Genomic DNA, 20,538 nt, shown 5'->3' with positions numbered 1-20,538 from the left:
AATTAGAATAAAGGTAGGATTTTGTTTTCAGCACCGAAAAACAAGGTGGATGCTGAAGCCTCACAAAGCAAAATTGTGCTCATGCTGCACTTGTCATGGGTAGAGATATTCAGTCGGTGGGCGTCGGACACTATGAAAAATTGCACGGCAGCTTTTTGGGCTTCAGGATTTTTTTTTCCCACCTCATGTTTTCATAACTCTGTGGTAAAACATAAAGTCATATCTGCAGAATTTCAATTTTAATAAAGTGAGAAACCTCCCACCTCCTTGGATGAATGAAAGCTAAATGTATACACCAGATAAATACATTTCCTCTCTTCTGAGATTGTTTCTTCAGCCTGCCAGCACCTGATTTTTTTTTTCTTCCCCCCACCGGGATAGGCCCATATGTGCTTTCAAAATCAGCATTACAGTCGCAATATCATGGCCGCATCTTGTCATACATTTGAGAATTAACACCTTCCCTCACAACCTATAATTACACTGAAGTGAAATGCTAATTGTTGAATGTGAAAAGTGTCTCACCATACTGTGTCTAATTTCTGTCTGCCAGATCTGAAGCGCGAGGCCAGTATCTGCCACATGCTGAAACACCCCCACATCGTGGAGCTGCTGGAGACCTACAGCTCCGATGGCATGCTCTACATGGTCTTTGAATTGTAAGTCTGTAATGCACACTTTGTGATTTTTAAAACATCTTCCATGCATGGCCGTAACTGCAGCAGAAAACACCTTTTCTTTTTTTTTTCTTTTTTTTGTAAACCACGGTCACAGCTGCTGATCAGCTCTACACGGAAAATAGTGTTCTTAAAAAGGGGCAAGCAATTTATAGCTGCTTTGTGGTTACCTGCGCAAGCTAGTGGAAAGTAGACTAACAGCTACAGACTAATTTTATCAGTCGTTGGCAGATGGCTGGTGCTGGTAATTTCACACCCTGTCGCCAACTCTACACACCCCCTCATTTTGATGGTTGCAAACTTATTAGTGCCCTTGACGAAGCCAAATATGTGTATTAAGTGCATATATGAGGATTTATCAGGGCAGGGGCAATGTATTGTCTTGCAAGTATTCATAGTATGTTTGAATATGTTTGAGGTTGAGAAAAAATTGAAGAGAATCTCACATTTTGCCTTTTCTTACTATATTGATTGAAATTTTGTCTTAATTTAAATTTGTAGTCTTGAATTTTAAAAAAATCAACAATTGGCAAATCCCAAAGGGGCAGGCTTTTTTATGACTTGCAACAAAATCAAACTGAAGACCTTATTCTCGTGATAAAAAGAGCAAGTTGTAATGCTGTAAAGAACAGCTCTCTGCTCACCCCCGGCCCTTTTGTTGTAAATATAATTTTCTGAATCAAATTGCCTGGTTAATTTGTTTCCTCTGTGTGGATTTTATGTTGTAAATCTGTATCCCATATCCCCGTGAAAGCCTCCCTTAGGACTGTAGAGGCTGAAAAGTGCTATAATGAAAATACAGTGCCTCTGTGTTTATGCAAGTGACAGCAGGTCATAAAACTGCTCCCTGATGGATGTAGTTTTATGCTCTCTGTTTTCTCAGCAAGTTGCCAGTTCATCTGTTCTTGTGTAAACTGCTATCTATAATTACTCAACACCTAATTTTAACTCGCAACCCACCCTGATGTCTTCTTCTTTCTCTTAGTATGGATGGAGCAGACCTGTGTTTTGAAATCGTGAAGAGAGCCGATGCCGGGTTTGTCTACAGCGAAGCAGTGGCCAGGTAGGAAGTAACAGTCTGAGAGCTGTGGGTTAAACATTATTAAAGCCTGAAATAGACCATCTGTGGACGTTCTAAATGATCGTCTGTCTCTGCTTTCTGTCCACCCAGTCACTACATGAGGCAGATTCTGGAGGCACTTCGGTACTGCCACGATAACAATGTGATTCATCGCGATGTAAAGGTGAGATCTCTCTCACTCTCTCTCTCTCTTATGTCTAGACCTCAGTCACTGAAACCACGTGGTAGCTAACACCAGAGAGGTTTAGACCTTTTCATAACAAGGGTAATAAATATGCCTTTACCACAGATTCTCATGTTGCTGCCTTGCACTCTGAGAAGATGGTAATCTACTCTGTCTGCGTGGAGGTCGAAAGCTTTACTGTGTTTACCAGAGAGCTCTCTTATCGACATCCGCTCTTCATGCTACGTTATAGTTATGATATGGGTTTGAGAAAAAAAAACATGTTTTCAGTCTAGCTGCTTCAAAGGGTCCCACGTTTGCAAAGTAATGCCTCAGCAAGAGTCGCGAATCACGTCTGTCAGGCACCCTTGATTTGTTAGGAGGTCTTATTGCCAGATTAACATGAACCAGCGAGTGCAACAGGATTAGCCACCCAACGCAGGTGACAGACACCAGCAGAGCAGATGGAGGCCATCAGCACTGCTTGGTTCGTAGCAGAACACTAAAAGCTGTGCGTAGTGGTGGGTTAAAAGTAGTCGTCAAGTCTCTTGGAGTGACGGATGGGTTGTTTTGATAATGAAGAAAGAATCAAGTGTGTTTAGTTAACTTGATAGATGCACAGTGATTGACTTCATGTTGCAAGATTGAGGTCCTTTGTGCATCTGTCTGAGTGCGAAGAAGAAAACACTCGTTTTGTTCTGTATTTAGGTCAGTTTTTGTGTCTTTTTTATCCCCTCCATAATAACAGCATGATCATAGATTTATATTCCAATAGAACTGTTGAGATACGCTCAGTTCGTCAGGAGAAAAATGCACATTTACTTTTACCTTAAAGCAGTAAAAGGTATTTTTAGATGCTGTCACAGTAGTTGCCCAAGTACATCTATAAGACATTACTGTACTATCTTTAAACTTAAGTTTAAACAATGATTGCCACAAAGTTCAGACTTTCAGAAGGTAACGCAGCAAGAATAACTCAGTGGTTAAAAAACATATGGGTTTGATTTTTAATACAAGATATTTGAATATGTAGAAATACTTTGCTCAGCTTGACAGACAATCAGTCAACCAGTCCACTTTAAATGTCAGGTATTTAGTTTTCCAGTGTTCATGCTTGCTTGACAGTCAGACACGATTTGTGATCACTGTTGTCCAGTAGGTGGAAGCCTAGTCAGTCCTGTGCGGTGAATGTTGGAGCTGATGACACAGATGCTGGTTCTGGGGGTGAGAGAAGGGGTGTTGATGTGCGGGTCAGGTCCAATCCTCGGCATGGATGGTCGTCTGAACTCCGTCGTAGAGCTGTTGGATGTCGCGTCATTGAGGAAGTGAAACCGGGCGCCTAATCGGTGTCCAAGCGCTCGCAGGGCGGTTTTCCGCACAGAGCCAGATAACAGCAAGTACATGATGGGATCCAAACAGCTGTTAAAGGCGGAGAATAACAGCATCACCTCGTTGGTGCGGTCCACCATGTGCAGGTAGTCACACGATACTGTGTTGCTGAGTTGGGCGTAGATGTAGAAGGGGCGGAAGGCGTGGTAGGGCCCGAAACAGACGGTGAAAAGAAAGAGGACAAAGAAGGACTTCTTGGCGGTTCGTTCATATCTCTGTGCGTTGGGGAGGTCCGGCTTGTCCTTGGACACCCGCAGCAACTGGGAGGCGATCTTGTAGTAGGAGACGACCAGCATGATGAAGACAAGCCAGAACAACAGCACCAGGACGCCGTTGAAGTAGGCTTTCCCTTTGGCTGCGAGTCGCTGCTTGAACTGGAAGCATGTGTCACTCTGCTCTTTGTCCTCTGCTGTGGCGATCATCGGCACCAGCGCCATCAGTGACAGACCCCACAAAGCGCCGCACGCCACCCAGCTGCATGGCTGGCTGCGCCCCCACAGCCTCATCCTCATGCCTCTCCGTGCTCTGCCTTTCCCCCTCAGCCTCAAGTATCTGTCCAGGCTGATGAAGCCCAGTAATGTGATACTGATGTACATGTTCATGTAAAATAAATTCCCCACCAACTTGCAGGCCACAGATCCCAGGACCCACTTGTTTCCGTTAACATGGAAGAACACCCTGAAGGGCAGACATGCCAGCAGGACCAGATCAGCCACAGCACAGTTGATGAGGAACACCCTCACTGAGTTGCGGCTTGAATGTAGGAAGAGGAAGACCCACAGTGCAAAGAGGTTACCCACAAGCCCAAAGATGAAAAAGAGGGAGTAGAAGATTGCCAGCGGCACACGGAGAGCCGAGTCATCAAATGAACACACATTCTGGTCTGTCGAGGAGGGAGGAGAAGAGTTGGCCGACAAGAGGGATGACATTGAGACAGAGAGGGATGAAGCAGAGCTGGACAACGAGGAGTTAGACAATGCTGAAGCTGAAAGAGTTGGTGTGAAAGAGGAGGCAGAGTAGGACGTGGTCATTGTGTATGAGGGGGTGTTAACCTGAGAAAGAAGCAACAAAAAACAAGTGTCACTGAACAAATACAAGAACAAATAGATCTAAAACAGCTAAAATAAAGTCAAACAAAACCGGGTGCTCTGACTGGAAAACTGCGGCTGTGTATTTTACGAGTAATGCAGACAGGTGAGTAATATGTTAGGTTCACACATGTCAGACTGACTAATTTTTTGACTGCAAAGTGGAAAGTATTGAAATTGAGACAGCTTCATGGAAAAGGTACAGCACCTAACAAAGTATGGGCCCCAGAAGCAGGGTATTGACTGTTCTGTAAATTAAACACATTTTACGCAACTCAACTTTGATTTAGATTTTTACGGGTGGGAACCGGCAGCGTGGCTAATTGAAAGTTTCATGCCTGTTTTACACATAAGTTCTAATTTCACAGTACCACAGTGGAGGCCAGGGCATGTGAGTTTGGATGCACAAGCATGTAAACGCTCGTACACGGCCGCTCACACACAGCCGCTCGCTGACTGCTGCACACAGATGTTTGGATTAAGGCTCAACACTCACCATCGACACTCCTTCCATAGGAGATTCAGCACAGCTGCAGTTTAAATATGTTGGAATGTACAGAGAGGTGTGAGCGCACAGTAGTCCAGAGCGTTTTCCCCCATCAAACTTCTTAAGCAGGAAGCTGTTTCTTTAAAAAATGACCTGTTAAAGAAAAATGATTTTTAGTTGTGGTGAATTCTAATAAAACTGCCGTCCTTGTCCTGAGCTCATTTCTTTTGCTATCTTCACCTTTCTATGAAGTCTGGGAATGAGTCATAACTCCTGCAGACTCGTCTTTTTTCACATCTTTTTCACCACGTCTGCTCCTCCCAGTCCTCTTCTCAGCTTTCTGTTCTCAGCTTGCCTTCAGTCCTCCTCTGTATCAGTCCTTGTCCTCGCTTTAATTTCTTCACAGAGAAGCTTTTTCTTAGCCTCTCCACTCTTCTCTCCCTCTCACAGATATGACAGTTTCGTCTGCCAGTCCTCTCGTCTCAGCCTCTTGTTTCCTCGTTCTCTCTCTCTCTTGTCTCTTGAATTTTGCACCACCTCAGTCAACATCCTCCACGCCCCTCAATTCTCCCATTACGAGAAGTGCACAAGTGTGAAGGCAGGAAGCAAGCCCACTCCCACTCCCACCACCACCACCACAGCCACCCTCACACTCATTGCATTTCTTCTCAGTGCTGCCTTGAATTGTCACTGAAAATACAAATTCCTAGAATTAACAAGAACAGTACATTGAGGTGAGGCTGCACACACAGATCAGTGATGCTAATCTAAACCGGAGCGCACACAGAATTTGCGTGCTTTTCTGTAAATATGATTATCATCTTAAAACCCCCAACATGTGTGTAGGCATGACATTTTGTTTGAGGTTGTGCACTTATAAGTCACTTTAATGTGAGTGAGTTTGCATTCTATACGACCCTGGAAGAGGTTTGTGGTAACTTAATAGATGCCATTTTAATACCATCCACTCAAAACCCTGCTAGCTCGGCGAATAGGTTGTAGTGTCGTCAGCTGACTAGTTTGCTCATGATCTGTCTTGGCGAGTCATTTAAGTATTTGTCCAACGAATTAGATATTAAATAAACTGTTGTACTAATATTGTCTGAGCAGTTTTACAAGCCTGCTGTTGAACGCGCTTGGCTGAATATCCTTTTGCTTTATGAACCACCTGTTGTAATTTAGCAGCCGCAGCCGTGGAAGACGGCAAATATTTTATCACCAGCCTCTGCTCTGCAATATTAATCTTATATAAATAGATGTTGGCATCACTGTTTTTACAATTAAACTCTTAAGTGCAAAAGCAGAAAGAATGACAGAGACATGCATTACCTTATAGTTTAGGATGTATAATGGATTCTTTAGCTTGTTGTTAGATTTGCTGCGTCAAGCTTCTTGCCTTCTTTCTCTGGAACCTGCCCACTTTCTAATTAGCTTGATTTATCAACTAAGCAGTTTCACATCACCAACGCTAATGCATATCGTTGCCATTTGCAGATCAAAAATAATTCTCCTTTGTGAAGTAAATTGCACCACAAGTTAATGTCAAATATCTGTTAATTTGACATTAATCCTCATTGGTGGAAGTCAACCCCGTACGAGAGCAACACTTTGACCTTTGAAAACATCACGCATCTCAAAACAAGCTCATTATCCTGCAGGCGCTGACTAAATCCTGGGGTGATAGCTGTTTCCTGTCTGTATTGGCATCATAATACAAATGTGGTCGCATATGCTCGAGTTGTCTTCTCATTGCGAAACCGAAGTTCAGTTACCAGCAATTGAACATAAGGGATCTTGCACTTTTGCACAGAAAAGCCAAAGCCATGCTCTGCACAGCCTCTGCAGACTGCAAAAAGACTGTTTTCTTCCTTGTGTCAGTGTAAAGTATCACAGCTGTTAGGTTGTGCAGGGCCTGTTTCAGTCTAATCAGTGAATGTGATTTAAAAGCATGCTGGGATGGCCTCTAATCTCACTGTAAATCTACTGGTTCGACTTGGTCTTCATGCACCGTTTGACACGTGTCTTTTATTCCTCTGCAGCCTCATTGTGTGCTGTTGGCCTCGAAGGAAAACTCTGCTCCGGTGAAGCTGGGAGGCTTTGGAGTGGCGATACAGCTGGGAGAGTCTGGCTTAGTAGCTGGAGGTACAGTGACAGTGTGGCCTTTTTTTCCCCCTTCTGTGCCTCAACAAATTGAAAAAAAAAAAATTTTGCACTCATACAATCAAACAACACACATTAGCAATAATGATAATTGAATAATCATTGTCTTAAAATTAGCCTGCTTATTTAAACTCCCTTGTTAGTACAATTTATTTATTGGCTGTGATTCAGACGAAGTGGAGTGAAATGACTGTGGCAACAACATGAGCAATATTTTAGATGTGAATGTGTTTGTGTGGGTTTCCTCCAGCAGCTCCAGTTCAGTCCCACAGCCCGAAGACACGCCGATTAGATGAATCAGAAAGTGTAAACTGTCTGTAGTATCTAGGGTGTACCCTGCTCCTCTCCCATTGGATGGTGGGATGCACTCCAGGCATTTGCAGGCCTAAAAAGGACAAGCTGGCGTGCTTGTATATTAGACAGTATTCGGTTTTAGCAGAAGGTATTACTCAGTTAACTGCACACAAACAGCAACAGTGTGTTAACCAAGAAACATTGATTAAGTCATTTATTAGTTGTAGTCATCGAATATCCTTTGGGTTTGAACTGTTGATCAAGCAATTTGAACTTTTCTTTTTTTCAATTTTTGGTATTTTATGGCCTAAACAATTAACAATATATATACAAAAAAAAAAAAGAAAGATTAAATTGCATATGTAGTAGTTACAGCCCTTTGCATATGCACGCACTATGCATTCCCTTGTTGCACTAGTTCACTCTCCAGCATCTTCACTTGCCATTTGCTCTTACAACTCCTGTTAATCACTCCTGAAACTGTCCCTCAGGTCGAGTCGGGACTCCTCACTTCATGGCCCCAGAGGTGGTCAAGAGGGAGCCGTACGGCAAACCGGTGGACGTGTGGGGATGCGGCGTCATCCTCTTCATCCTCCTGTCTGGCTGCCTGCCATTCTACGGCACCAAGGAGCGCTTGTTTGAGGCCATCATTAAGGGGAAATACAAGGTAGTTGTTGACTTACAAAACGCCCTCGCTTTCCGTCAAATGCACCAGAGCTTTGGCCTTTAGCTGAAGCTAAGCACAATACTGAACTCCTCTCTGTCACTGTGCTGCAACGACTGTCAGCTCCAAGGTTGAGCTGCTTTGTTCAAGACAACCGAGCTCACAGTGTTTGTGCTGCATCCTTTCAGAACAAACAGGAGCGCGCTGTCAACTGTTAATATCTTCACATTCTTTTAAATTTCTTGTAAAGACAGCATGAGACTGAATGATACAAGTCAAATCTTAGCATGTCTTTGAGATCAGTATTTAATTTTTATGGCCACAAGTAAAATGTCCAGACCTTTTTTCTTCTGTTGCCTTTGTCCCCTTTTGACAGCCAGTCAGTGAGAGGTGGTGAATAAACTGACAATGTAAGCAAAAAAGAAAAAAAAAAGATAAAGGTCTGTGAGATTATCTGTTTTCAACTGAGTATGAATTTCCTGCTTTGTGCACTAATCTGTGGCAGATGCAGTCACAGCAGGCAGCATGATGGACGATACCATGGTGTCGTCCATCAAGCTGCTGCTGAACAGCTGCTGCTAAATTCACAGATATTATTTTTTTAAAAAAAGTCCAAATTCAAAACGACAAGCTCTACCGACGTTAGACGATACCGCGGCTCGGTTTTAGATTAACGTCGCAGACGGCGAATTAATGATGTCGCTCTATTTACGGAGCACAAACACCAACGGCTGCGCTTGTGTAGGTTGCTTACAGCTAAGTACCTGTTTGTGCTCTTGCGTTCGTGCACCTGTCCAGATGAACCCCCGCCAGTGGGCCCACATCTCGGAGAGCGCCAAGGACCTGGTGAGACGCATGCTGATGCTGGACCCTGCTGAGAGAATCACCGTCTACGAGGCTCTGAACCACCCCTGGCTGAAGGCAAGATCTCCTTCACACACACACACAGGCCACTACTAGGATTTAACTGTACTGACCAAATGTTGCTAACTTTACAAGGTCATTATCCTTGAACTTTTGTGTAATATTTGAAAACCAAGAAACAGACGCCATGTGGATATTTGATGTTAAATTCAATAGGTTGTGTCACCTTCAGTCGCTGACCCAGCTTACTCAATCACACTTCCTTCTGCTTCTAACCGCAGCTCTACTTTCACATCCGTTCAACCTACTGCTCGGTTGTTTAATGTTGTGTTTGCTTATGTCCCCACCTTTGTGTATATCAACAACTGTAGGAGAGGGACAGGTATGCCTACAAGATCCACCTGCCTGAAACGGTGGAACAGCTGAGGAAGTTCAACGCCAGGAGGAAGCTGAAGGTCAGCACAGGGTTGAACATGACAGATGCACCACAATTTAAACAGGAGATGAGAGGAAGTGTCACCTTTTTGCTCAGTGTGGAGCAGTTGCTAATGACCCAGATTAGTTTCCTGGCAGATGTTTTTTATGACTCTGAACAGGCCTGTCATCTTCAGGTTACATATCCTAAAACATAAAACTGTGTCAATGCATCTCACTATGTGGGTCGTCATACCTCTGTTGCTCTGTATCCCAGGGTGCAGTGCTGGCTGCTGTTTCCAGCCACAAGTTTAATTCCTACTATGGCGACCCTCCAGAGGAGCTCCATGACTTCTCAGATGACCCCACTTCCTCAGGTAAATCACACAGAGGATCTTTGCTGTTGTGTTTATGAAAGAGAGGCAGCTTGTTGTGCATTATTGGATAAGCAACCAATTCATACGTGACATAACCTAAATTTACGTTAGTGCTGTTGTTATGTAAGATTTATTTAAAACAGTACAACTTGATATCTACTTAATATATCTAAAACACCCACAGTGTCATGTGAGGTCGGAGATAAATCGCACCAACACGTATCTGCACCAAGCCACTCTAGCTCAGTTTCAACTCTCATTGTTTCTATTCTAGTGTCTTAATGTGACAGCCAGCTGTCTGTGGAGAAGTTCCTCTGTTTAAATGAAGACAGATGTTGCCCAACAGCCTCACTTCCCTGTCTCAGCTTAGGACTTTCACTTCCTTTGATAGGAAGGCTGCAGGCCGTACCTGTCGATACTCATCAGCGTATAGAAGTCACTGGCGTCCTAAACATGAAAAAATAAATAAATAAAAAAAATTGAGCAGCAGCCCAATAGGTGGTGTCACTTTAATGAGCAGAGCTTTTCTCACTTTCTGCATAGTTTCACATGCGGCCAGATATCCTTGTGTGTGCGTTCTGCTGAGGCTGGCAGTCTGCTGCAGTCATGCTTCCTGGTGACTGGTTTATTTTTACAGTTGCAGGACTCCAGACGTGGTGCCGGTCATTGACTTGACTATAGTGCAGTAGATCCCTGCAGCAGCTTGGCAGATTATTCATAGATTTGGCTGCTTTTGCTGACTTTTTTCCTCTCTTTGTTGCTGCTCTGTCCTTATTTCCCTTCTGCCTCCTTCTCCTCTCTACCTACCCCCATGCTTCCTCACTCTGCCAGCTCTCTGTATCTTTGTTCTCTCCTTTTCTTCTTCTACTTTGAGGTGTTAAACTCTACATCCACAGTTGCTGTAAACCTCCTCTAATCGCAGCCTCTCTTTCTTTGGTGGTGTTTTTCTTTCTTCTGCTCTGCTGTCTGTAGGACTGCTAGCTGCTGAAAGTACGTATCCCCCTCCCCACCCACAGATGTGTGATACCATCATGACATCACTTGCTTTGTAGCTGCATTTTTGTTTTTTTCCTTTCGTGTTGAATGATGTGGGTAATAATCCTCCATCCCTCTGTCTCCTTTCTGTCTTCTCTGCTGTCTTCCTCCTAAGAAAACCTGTTTGATGTGTGTGCTTTTACTCCAAATGCTTCCTCCTTAACCTGTAACGATGACATATTCTGTTTACATGCATCTCCATCACTCTGATTAGAGGAATCTTCAGAAACCAGATTAAATACTGATTATTACCCAGTGAGATGAACAAAAATAAAGGTATTAAGGATAAGATGCTTAAGTGCTTCAGTGACCTGACTAACAGCGTCATAGTCAGGTTTCAGTTAGAGTGAAATGTGATTTTTAAAATACTGTGTGTATTAAAGAAAAGAAAAGCTCTAACATTCATAAAGGATCTCAGTAAATAATTGATGGTTGAATAGTAAGACGGGTGATTATTGCGGCACATTTAACTACTAATTAGCATTTATTTGAAGGCACGTTGTTCAAAAAACGTCCTACTATAGCATGTTGTTCATATTCAGTAGCTTTAGTTAGATTTAAGAAGATTTAGATTTTGAATTACAGGCCTGGTTTGACTGATTGATCTAAAGTTTAGCTTAAAAAAAACAATTCCCCATAAAATGTGCTATTTAGCTCTAATGCGGCCGTGTTTCTCTGTCTGTCGTCATCATTACTGGTTTTGAGCCAACGCACACAGCGCTATCTGATTGCGTTTACATTACGAGTAATAGCTGATTAAATCTGAAAAATAAATGTTTGAAAGTTCTCTTAAAATTACACATAACCCCGATCAATATCTATTGAGTTGATGACTAATGTTCAGTAAAAAAAACATATTAGTGGACCTGTAATATGACGATGAGTAGATTTTATGTTTAATTTGTTCAAAATGTTTGCTTAGCATCTGAATTTTGTAATTATTGATCTGCACAAGGCTTAATGTCAATCAGTTTCCTTAAGCTGAATTGTTATTTCTTATTGGAGCAGTACGATGCATATAAACAGACCCATGTAATGTTTACTTGAAGTCATTAACAGCTTAAAAAGCATGTTTCCTTCTCTGCTGTATCTTTCATTCCTCACAGTAAAGGGGATATGAGTTGCATTTGTTCTTTTCTCAAAGCCCACAGTCAGTTACACGTAACTGGGGTTGTTATCTTTCATGTGTTGTCCCAGGGTTTCTGTCAGTCTCCTCTAAAGCAAGCATGTGAATAAATTGGAGTCAGTTTAGGATTGAACAGTTTAAAGGGATAAGTAGTTCTGTTAATTTACCCTGAAATGGTTTGTAACCCATAGAATGTCACATCACAGTGTGAGGCCTTGGGAAACTCCGGCCATAGTCATGCCTTATCATTTCACCTTCAAACATTCTGTGGTTACTTAGTCAGATGTTTACATCACTTCTTTAAAGTTTCAGAAAGAAAACCACATAGCACTGTTCTTTAACTTCTCACCGCATCACTTGTTCTCATGTGTTCATCACTATGGAGCTTTGTTTCGTTTCTCGGCCACAAATATTTTCCATCGACTTAAAACCTGACACACATTAAATGTTTAATTTGTATGAACCCCACACAAAACACAGTAACTTCATGCATTAGATTCTTCCTTTACTTACTCCACTGCACATTTTTTGCGTTTTTTTTCTTGGGTGTGCTGCTCCTAATCCATCATCCACACTGTGACTTTCTAAAGTGACTTTCTTCTGATGTTGTATTGATGCCATGTACCGCTGTTTCTCTGGTTTTGCTGCATGTGTGGGCGATGCAGCAGGTACTTGGGGTTCAATAGTTCTGAGTGTTTGTGTCTGTTTTTATGTGTTTGTTTGTCGTGACTTCTATCGTTTGTGATTTTTCTGTTTGTTTGTTTGTTTCTGTGTGTGTTTTTTATTTTTGGCACTTCCTGTTTTTTTGCCTGTTTGTGGATGTGTAGCGTGTCTATGGATAAGTGTGTGTGTGTGTGTGTGTGTCACGTTCGGTGTTTGCATTTTGTGTGTGTTTGCAGGGACTGCTTGGTGTGCTTGTGAATGTTTCTGTGTGTTTTTGCGTCCATATCTGAGTGTGTAACTTATACGTGCGTGTGTGCACAGGGGCAGTGTCACAGGTTTTGGACAGTCTAGAGGAGATTCACGCGTTGACAGACTGCAGTGAGAAAGACATGGATTTCCTGCACAGCGTCTTCCAGGATCAGCATCTCCACACCTTGTTAGATGTAAGTAAAGCACAACCACGGCAGCTCTTCTTCCGTAATACCGAACGTGTCCAGTAGGTGTCATGACATGTCAAGAATCAACCACAGCATCTGCTTCGTGTGCTTTGCATTTTTATTGTTTGGCTTTTACATATTTGCTTTACCGTCTGGGCCTAATTAGATGTTCGCTGTTGTTTCAGCTTTACGACAAAATCAACACCAGGTCGTCCCCGCAGATCAGAAATCCTCCTAGTGATGGAGTGCAGAGAGCCAAAGAGGTGAGGAAATCTTCATTACTCCAATTAGGGGAAGCTTAAGAAGACATACTGATTATTAGCTCGTGAGATCAACAAAAACAAAGGTAATACGGATAAGAAGCTTCGGTGTCCTGTGGGATTTCCTGTCATAGTCAGTTTTCAGTTAAAAGTGATCTACAAAATATGCCAAAAGAAAAGCTCTAATGTTTAATAAGGATGCTGGTGATTAACTGATGATTGAACAGTAAGACGGGCGATTATCGCGGCACATTTAAACACTACTTAACATTTATTTGCAGGCTGCAGCTCATTTTGTTCATGTTCAATAGATTTTAAGGGCCTGAATGTTTAATCATACTTAATAGCGATCGACCGATTATAGGCCAGCCAGGAAATCGCTGCGGAGTTCTGAAACTAAATGAAGAGATAATTTAAACTAACGAGACACGTTCCCACAGTCTCCTAAGTGGAGCTTTTAGACGACTCAGCTGATGTCCAATGATCTACGGCCAAATTGAGATGCTATACTCAGACATGTTTAGCAGTCAAACCCCTTTCAGACACGAACTTCTTTTTTTATTGTTCTGAAGGCAACCTAACATGTCTGAAGGACCACCCTGTAAAAAGACGCTCTTTTACTGGGTCATATTTTACTCTCAACACATATGTATGACTGCATGCCACCACATTAACGAATCATGGACTTCAAGTTATGTGAGGAAGAACGTTTGCTGCCAAAATGACAAAAAACACCTTCACTTTGCTCTACAATTTCACACTTATTACCAACGGGAAGCGTATAAAAATAAAGCTACTCTGAAGACAGTCTGTTCCAGGTCAGATTATTGAGACTCACCAACAATGAATATCCTGCAGGTTTTGACAAAATTTTAACAGGAGCAGAAGCTGCCAGTCTCTTTATTAAATACCTGCAACACGATCCAAAACGAGCGAGAGTCGTGCGCATTCACACACGTCGAACAACAGCAGCAACTTCATTAATAATTTATAATCATAAATTATCCCGAACAAGGAGACAGGATCGATCAGGATCCAACAACAAGTCACACCGTGTACTTTACTGCGCTACAGACGGATGAGCTGTCACGCACACAGTCGAACTTTATAAGCAGTTAAATCATTTGTTATGTAGTGGCCCTCCTGAACTCCTCCACAGCTGTAGCAATAGCCCCTGGATTGCTGTTCTACTGTTGGCAAAGTGGTAGTTAGGTTATCACCACACATGGTAAATCTAGTAATCTAGGTTGTTATTTATTTTATCAGTACATTATTATGTATTATGCATCACGTGGTGCCTGTTAAATAAGTCTGAAGAACATTGAAGTGACCCGTTTACCCTTTCCTGAGACTCACAACTCTTTCCTTTTTCCTCACCAGGTGCTGGAAACCATCTCCTGTTACCCAGAGAACATGGAGGCCAAGGAGCTCCGGAGGATCCTCACACAGCCACACTTCATGGTGAGATATTCCAGTAACACACAGCAGCACACGCACTCTTAATTTGAGGCTGGTCTTGTTTATGTGGAGCATGCTTATTGGTGTGTGTGATTACAACCCACTCAGTCAGAAGTAGGGTTCTTTTGACAATCCACATAACTCCTTTAGCCACAAAGCTGCTTAGCACCTGAGCTTGGCGAGCCCTCGGGCAGGGATAGACACATGCTGAAGCATTAGAGGAGCGGGAAGAGCTAAAGAGAATACATGCCGAACGGCTTCAGGCGGCATCCTGTGCGGATACATTCACTTGTGCGTCGGTACGGCCATGCTCATCAGAAGACCTGCAACGAACACGTGGGGAGGATGCTGTTGACAGACTTGGCAAGTGGAAATTGAGACAGAAGAAATCAGTGGTGTCTTTAATGCAAAGGTATACGAGTGTAGCTTGTTTGAGGATGCAACGGTGTAACAGCAAATATTAAGTTCAGCGAGACGAGGCTTGTTTACTCTGTTTGTGGCTGTGTTTTGGCTCATTGTCAGTTCCTGTGCACAGCAGTTAAAGGTACGGTGATGCTGGCATTATTTAGCTCAGTTAGACACACAAGAAGTGGAGGTGTTTCCCTCCGCTGATTCAGTCTGTGACACTTAGTGAAGCTGTCACGCCTCAGGTTGGGTTCAATCCAATTAGCCTGTCCTGCTCTCTGACCTGACGGGCTGGGGTTGTCATCCTGCCACACACATTTAGCAGCGCCGCCAGCAGAATGGGTGTTAAGGGATTTAGCCCAGTATCACATGCAGGAAAAAAGCATGTCTCACACCACATTTGTTTCACTTTAACCTTTTTCCTGTGTGACTCTATGACTTCACTTATGACCAGAGATGGCAAAAGTACCCAGATTCCTAGCTTGAATAGAAGTAAAATGGCTATGTAAAAATACCAGTTAAGTAAAAAGTACTGATCCAAATATCTGAAATGTACTCAAAAGTACTTTTAAGTAAAAAGTATTTCTATTGCATGATTCACTGGCTGCAAAGCTATTAAACAGGATAATTTATATGGAATTTACTTTAGCAGTGTTATTGTTTGCAGGTAGCTAACACTACCTGCCTAGTATCCTAATGCACTTCACTATAAAGTCCTTTAGGCATTTGTATTGTACACTTAAGGTTAAAACATCACACTTCTGAACATTGCGTTTTAGACCAGGATTAGCTTCTAAACTATGATGTCACAAATCATGCTCATAGGCCCAACTCTTAATCAACATTTTTAATAGCACTTTTTTTTAATAGCACATCAGGCAACAATTGTTTCTCACTGTACAGATGTTGTGTTATTCTGAGTGACACACACAGGGACAACAGATGAAAAAAAAACTAAGCTTCTCTCGCCATTATGTCCCTGCCAATTAAATTAATAAGAAATGAAAAGACAAAACAAATTTGCACACTGGGCATTCAGTGAAGCTCAATGAAAAACCCGTCACATTTAAGACACAGTTCCTGTGCTCCTCTGAACAGTAACTCACTGTGTTTACACCTACACAACACATTCTAGACCCCCCTCTCCATCTGAGAAGCAGGTTTTCCAAGTTCCCAGAAAGCAGCTTTAGCCTCTTGGGTCTAAAAATCATTCCTGCTGTGAGCAGCAGGCAGCTGAGGCAGGTAGTGGTGTGTTGACAGGTGGCCCGCAGATGGAAATGTTTTCAGGATGTCCATGGTATCAGTTGAAGTGGCCAGGTAGGACTCTAGTTGCTTGGTGTTACCGTCCCGTTGATCTGTCTGCTTGATTGTCGAAAAGAAGTCCTCCTTAGAGTCACCTGACTGGGCTGCACTACTGTGCTCCTTCAGGTGGGTTTTGATGTAGTCAAGGCCTATGGGGGATACAAAACCAAATGAAGAAACAGAATTAGCATACAAGAGAAGGGGATGGACAGAGAAAGGAGGAACTGAGAGCAAGGGAGGGTGAGGAAACAAAAGAGTATGGAGGTAGGGAAGGGTTGTAGGGTTAACAGTCGGCTACGGTCCACTTGTGAGGGGAGTGAGTTTTAGGGTGTTAAGCATATTAAACACAATATTAAAAAAATATAACAATTCAAAAGAAAGTGAGGCAGCACGTACCATATTCAAGGATGCCTTCATCAGTAGTCCAGCGTGTCCTGAATTTGGGGACAAGAATGGCAGCAGCAGTCAGCTCTGGATCAGCTAAAGCGACGTTCAAGATCCACACATGCTGCAGAAAAATTATGATTCAGTAAAAAGGAAGAAAGAGAAATTCTCTCACAGCCATCCGATAATGGCCCACAGTAGTTGGAGGTGGTGTGAAGGTTCTGGAGGTTGGACTTGAGCAGTGTGATGGCGGGTACAAGCCACCCCCACTGCACGTTTGCCTCGACATGAAGAAAATCAACTGCTTTTGCAGCTGGTCTTTGCATATTCCGTGAGAAACGCAATCTCGACAGGAGTGAACCTGAGAAACACACACAGATAACGATAGCTACGCCTTCTGCTCGTGCAATCACTTACCTTTGAGCGCTCAAACGTTAGCTTAGCTAACTAGCTAACACGTAGCTAGCGCTAATGACTTACCTGCTGTGTTTGACGGACTGTTCTTGAACGCCAATACTTCCTGGAGTTTTGGTTTGCACAAGATGCAACGCATTCGCCAGGAGTTGTTTTTAGCACCAACACACTCAAAAAGCTCTTTTGAAGAAGGCCATGGGTGCTGCTCGTCGACGGGCTGCTCCTGTGACTGTAGCTCCCCACCGCTGTCCATTTATTGGAGCTGCTCGAATGTTAGTGGTGCAACAGGTGTGGGCGGAGTGGCAGACCTGCCCTGACGCACACGCTTGCACGCACGCACGCACGCACGCACACACACAGACAGCCGTGTCTCCTCCTGCGTCTTTCAAAGCCCAAAACAGTTCACGCGCATTGGTGTCACAAAAAATAAAACATATATAGGCTTAGGTTATATATATAAAGTAATGAGCCGTTTTTTGAAATGTAAGGAATGTGCAGATGTTCAATATTTATGTTGAAAATGTAACTGAGTAAAAGTATAAAGTACCTGAAAAATCGACTTAAGTACAGTAGTGGAGTATTTGTACTTCATTACTTTCCATCTTTGCTCATGACGCAGTAATGGAAGGACATGTTTTGTTGCTTTTAATTGTGAAGTTTGTGGTTCTTTTGTGTGGATTCAGTGTCAAACACTGTTTAGTCCATTGTTGGTGCATTTTTAGGTGCCTTGTAAAGATCTTTTTTTAGCAGTTGTTCTTCTCAGCCACTCTGTTTGCCGTAAGTCAGAAGCCTTTCGCGCCAGCTGTTCCAAGGCTCCATGACTGTCATGCATCATCAGTGTACACATTGTTGCTCTGATGAGCAGATGTGATCGTTTGGCAAGCTCTGCCAGTAGATGTTTGTAAAAACTCACAGTGTGTCAGTGACATGATTAGTGCCCAAAGAGGATTAGTGTAAGCCACACTCTTTCCAACGCCGCCGTTATTCACGCAGCGATCGTGTGTTTGCATCCACTCGTACCTTCTTCCTGTAACAAATTTGGTCATATTTACTAGTTATTTACACAGGAAACTTGAGCCATTTTAGACAATAAATTAGATTTTCTGCTTCAGCGCTGTTGCCTACATTGCCCTGTGTGCTGCGTTAATGGCTTTGACACCCACCTGGTTCATTTACAGAAACATGCAACACATTTGCAATACTTTGCATGTGTTTACAAGTCTTAACATTCATGACTGACTGTGTGCATTCAGGCTCTACTGCAGACCCATGATGTGGTGGCCCACGAGGTCTACAGCGACGAGGCATTGAGGGTGACCCCCCCACCTACTTCACCATACCTGAACGGAGACTCCCCAGACAGCACCAACGGAGACATGGACCTGGAGAATGTCACCAGGGTGCGCCTGGTCCAGTTTCAGAAGAACACTGACGAGCCCATGGTGTGTAGACAGAAACAGTCAAAGGTCCTTGTAGTATGAATGAATTTAGATGGTCCCTTATTCATCTGATTAATTCACTTTTTACTTTCTTAAAAGTATCACTGAAATACTCAAGATTGACTCCTTAGCCACTTCTCAGTTAAAGTATTGCAATTATATGTTGTGAAGCAGCATTACAAATGGAGCTTCCTGTCAAGTCACCAGAAAGACTATATTTAAGTGTGCAGCACTGTTACTGTGTCTAGCAGTGTGTCTCTGCTGCAGTAATCTGTAATTAGTTACCTCTCTGACCCTCTGTCTCTTCTAGGGCATTACTCTGAAAATGAACGACCTCAATCACTGTATTGTGGCCCGCATCATGCATGGCGGAATGATTCATCGGCAAGGTTTGTATCCACCTACGATATCATGTGTGAAGAGATTGCTTTCTATCATATGATTAAAGTGGGTGGGGAGATGCCAGTTGGCTGAGAGCACTGATTTCTATGTTACACTCTCATATCTGAGTGGCTTCTGGTAATCTAACAATGAAGTGGAACTCTTCCTTACATTAGTTGGGCTCCCCCCTGGAGCCATCCCATTAGCCTCTGGGGTTTTTCTTGGCTTTGTGAAGCACTGATGTTTCAACCCCCAAGAGCCTCATTTGGAGCCTTTATTAATTCATTATTTCTCCACTTCAGGGACTCTGCATGTAGGAGATGAGATCCGAGAGATTAATGGCATCAGCGTTGCTAATCAGACAGTAGAGCAGCTCCAGAAGATGCTGGTAAGTCCAGGCTCTCCTCTTTACATTTGGACTGTGCAGGCAATCTTTCAGCTTCTTTAACGTGACATTAGAGCTGCCTGATTTTGACCAAAATGACGGGCCCTGAAAATCTGCACATAGCTTGATAGACACTACAATTAACCAATGTTTTATATTATTAGCATGTATTTCTGTTCTGAGTGTTTCCTTCCCTGGTCTCCACAGAGGGAGATGAGAGGGAGCATCACCTTCAAGATTGTACCCAGTTACCGCTCCCAGTCAATGTCTTGTGAGGTAGGGAATCGTTAATACGCACAAGCTCTGACCAATTGTTTCATGTTCTCTGGGGCCAATAAATGATCAGATTTTGTATTTTCCCTTGCAGAAAGAGTCACCGGATTTGTCTCGACAGTCGCCTGCAAACGGTCACGCTAGTGTCACCAGCTCCATCCTGGTAAGTTTCTGCTTCTTTGTTTCACGCTCACAGAAAGAGTGTAAAATAAATACAAACATTTTTTTAAACACGTTAAATATGGTGTTTTCATGTTTTATTTGTCACATATTTTTACACAATGACAGTACACAGACTATCACAAATCATAAATTTGTCGTTCCTTCCAGGACCTGCCATCGACGATCCAGCCCAAAGGCCGTCAGGTGAGATTTCCTAGTTCTTCATACAATGGCTGCACTCCTCCAGTTAAGTTGTCTGCTCCTTCCTTTGCTTTACAAATTTCTGCACTTTAACACTCATCCCCACAACACAAATTTGCATGTATGTAACTACAAAACACTCATGTTCTTCTTTTCTCATTCCGTCCGTTTTGTTTACATCAAGTATTACTCTCCAGCGTAAGGTCTTAACTGTAGTGCGCTTCTGCCTTCCGTAACCATCGGAGGATTCCTGCATACTTATAAAACATACATCAGATCCTTTTTTTTTTTCTGCTGCATGACGCATCAACGTCACACGCACACAAGTATGAAATGCAGGACAGACGTTGTGTACTAAATTCAGCATCCAGTTATGGGTCCCTCATCACACTTCCTTTGTTTCTGCCCCCCAACATTTTCTACTGCATGATATATGTGTGTGTGTGTGATGCTCTCAACCCCATAGATCTCCAGACCTGCTATCAAGGACAAATTGTCCATCAAGGTAAGATGCATCTAAGTGGACCCTTCGTAGAAGTAGATCCCAACTCCTCC

General features: G+C 43.0%; 2 protein-coding genes across 2 annotated transcripts in view; one reads left to right on the top strand and one right to left on the bottom strand.

Annotated features, from left to right (window-relative positions):
- Nucleotides 1-20,538, top strand: part of LOC103363669 (peripheral plasma membrane protein CASK-like) — a 41,784-nt gene that overhangs the window by 15,704 nt on the left and 5,542 nt on the right. Inside the window, exons 3-20 of the mRNA XM_008290517.1 lie at nucleotides 554-659; nucleotides 1,663-1,740; nucleotides 1,849-1,921; nucleotides 6,925-7,027; nucleotides 7,831-8,006; nucleotides 8,802-8,924; nucleotides 9,239-9,322; nucleotides 9,559-9,658; nucleotides 12,804-12,925; nucleotides 13,105-13,182; nucleotides 14,560-14,640; nucleotides 18,396-18,584; nucleotides 18,892-18,970; nucleotides 19,265-19,350; nucleotides 19,555-19,623; nucleotides 19,715-19,783; nucleotides 19,951-19,986; nucleotides 20,450-20,488. Of these exons, the coding sequence (XP_008288739.1) occupies nucleotides 554-659; nucleotides 1,663-1,740; nucleotides 1,849-1,921; nucleotides 6,925-7,027; nucleotides 7,831-8,006; nucleotides 8,802-8,924; nucleotides 9,239-9,322; nucleotides 9,559-9,658; nucleotides 12,804-12,925; nucleotides 13,105-13,182; nucleotides 14,560-14,640; nucleotides 18,396-18,584; nucleotides 18,892-18,970; nucleotides 19,265-19,350; nucleotides 19,555-19,623; nucleotides 19,715-19,783; nucleotides 19,951-19,986; nucleotides 20,450-20,488 (1,691 nt within the window). The remainder of the gene's footprint in view (nucleotides 1-553; nucleotides 660-1,662; nucleotides 1,741-1,848; nucleotides 1,922-6,924; nucleotides 7,028-7,830; nucleotides 8,007-8,801; nucleotides 8,925-9,238; nucleotides 9,323-9,558; nucleotides 9,659-12,803; nucleotides 12,926-13,104; nucleotides 13,183-14,559; nucleotides 14,641-18,395; nucleotides 18,585-18,891; nucleotides 18,971-19,264; nucleotides 19,351-19,554; nucleotides 19,624-19,714; nucleotides 19,784-19,950; nucleotides 19,987-20,449; nucleotides 20,489-20,538) is intronic.
- On the bottom strand, nucleotides 2,905-5,468 carry gpr34a (G protein-coupled receptor 34a). The gene is made up of 3 exons (XM_008290507.1): nucleotides 5,126-5,468; nucleotides 4,895-5,038; nucleotides 2,905-4,362 (listed from the first exon to the last, which is right to left on the bottom strand). Exons 2-3 carry the CDS (start codon nucleotides 4,910-4,912, stop codon nucleotides 3,064-3,066), a joined length of 1,317 nt encoding a protein of 438 aa, XP_008288729.1. The 5' UTR covers nucleotides 4,913-5,038; nucleotides 5,126-5,468; the 3' UTR covers nucleotides 2,905-3,063.

The sequence above is a fragment of the Stegastes partitus genome, unplaced genomic scaffold (assembly GCF_000690725.1).
Source record: "Stegastes partitus isolate 25-593 unplaced genomic scaffold, Stegastes_partitus-1.0.2 Scaffold679, whole genome shotgun sequence".
Lineage (NCBI taxonomy): Eukaryota > Metazoa > Chordata > Actinopteri > Pomacentridae > Stegastes > Stegastes partitus.
The sequence above is the reverse complement of the archived record's forward strand: the minus strand, read 5'-3'. Positions and strand labels throughout refer to the sequence as shown.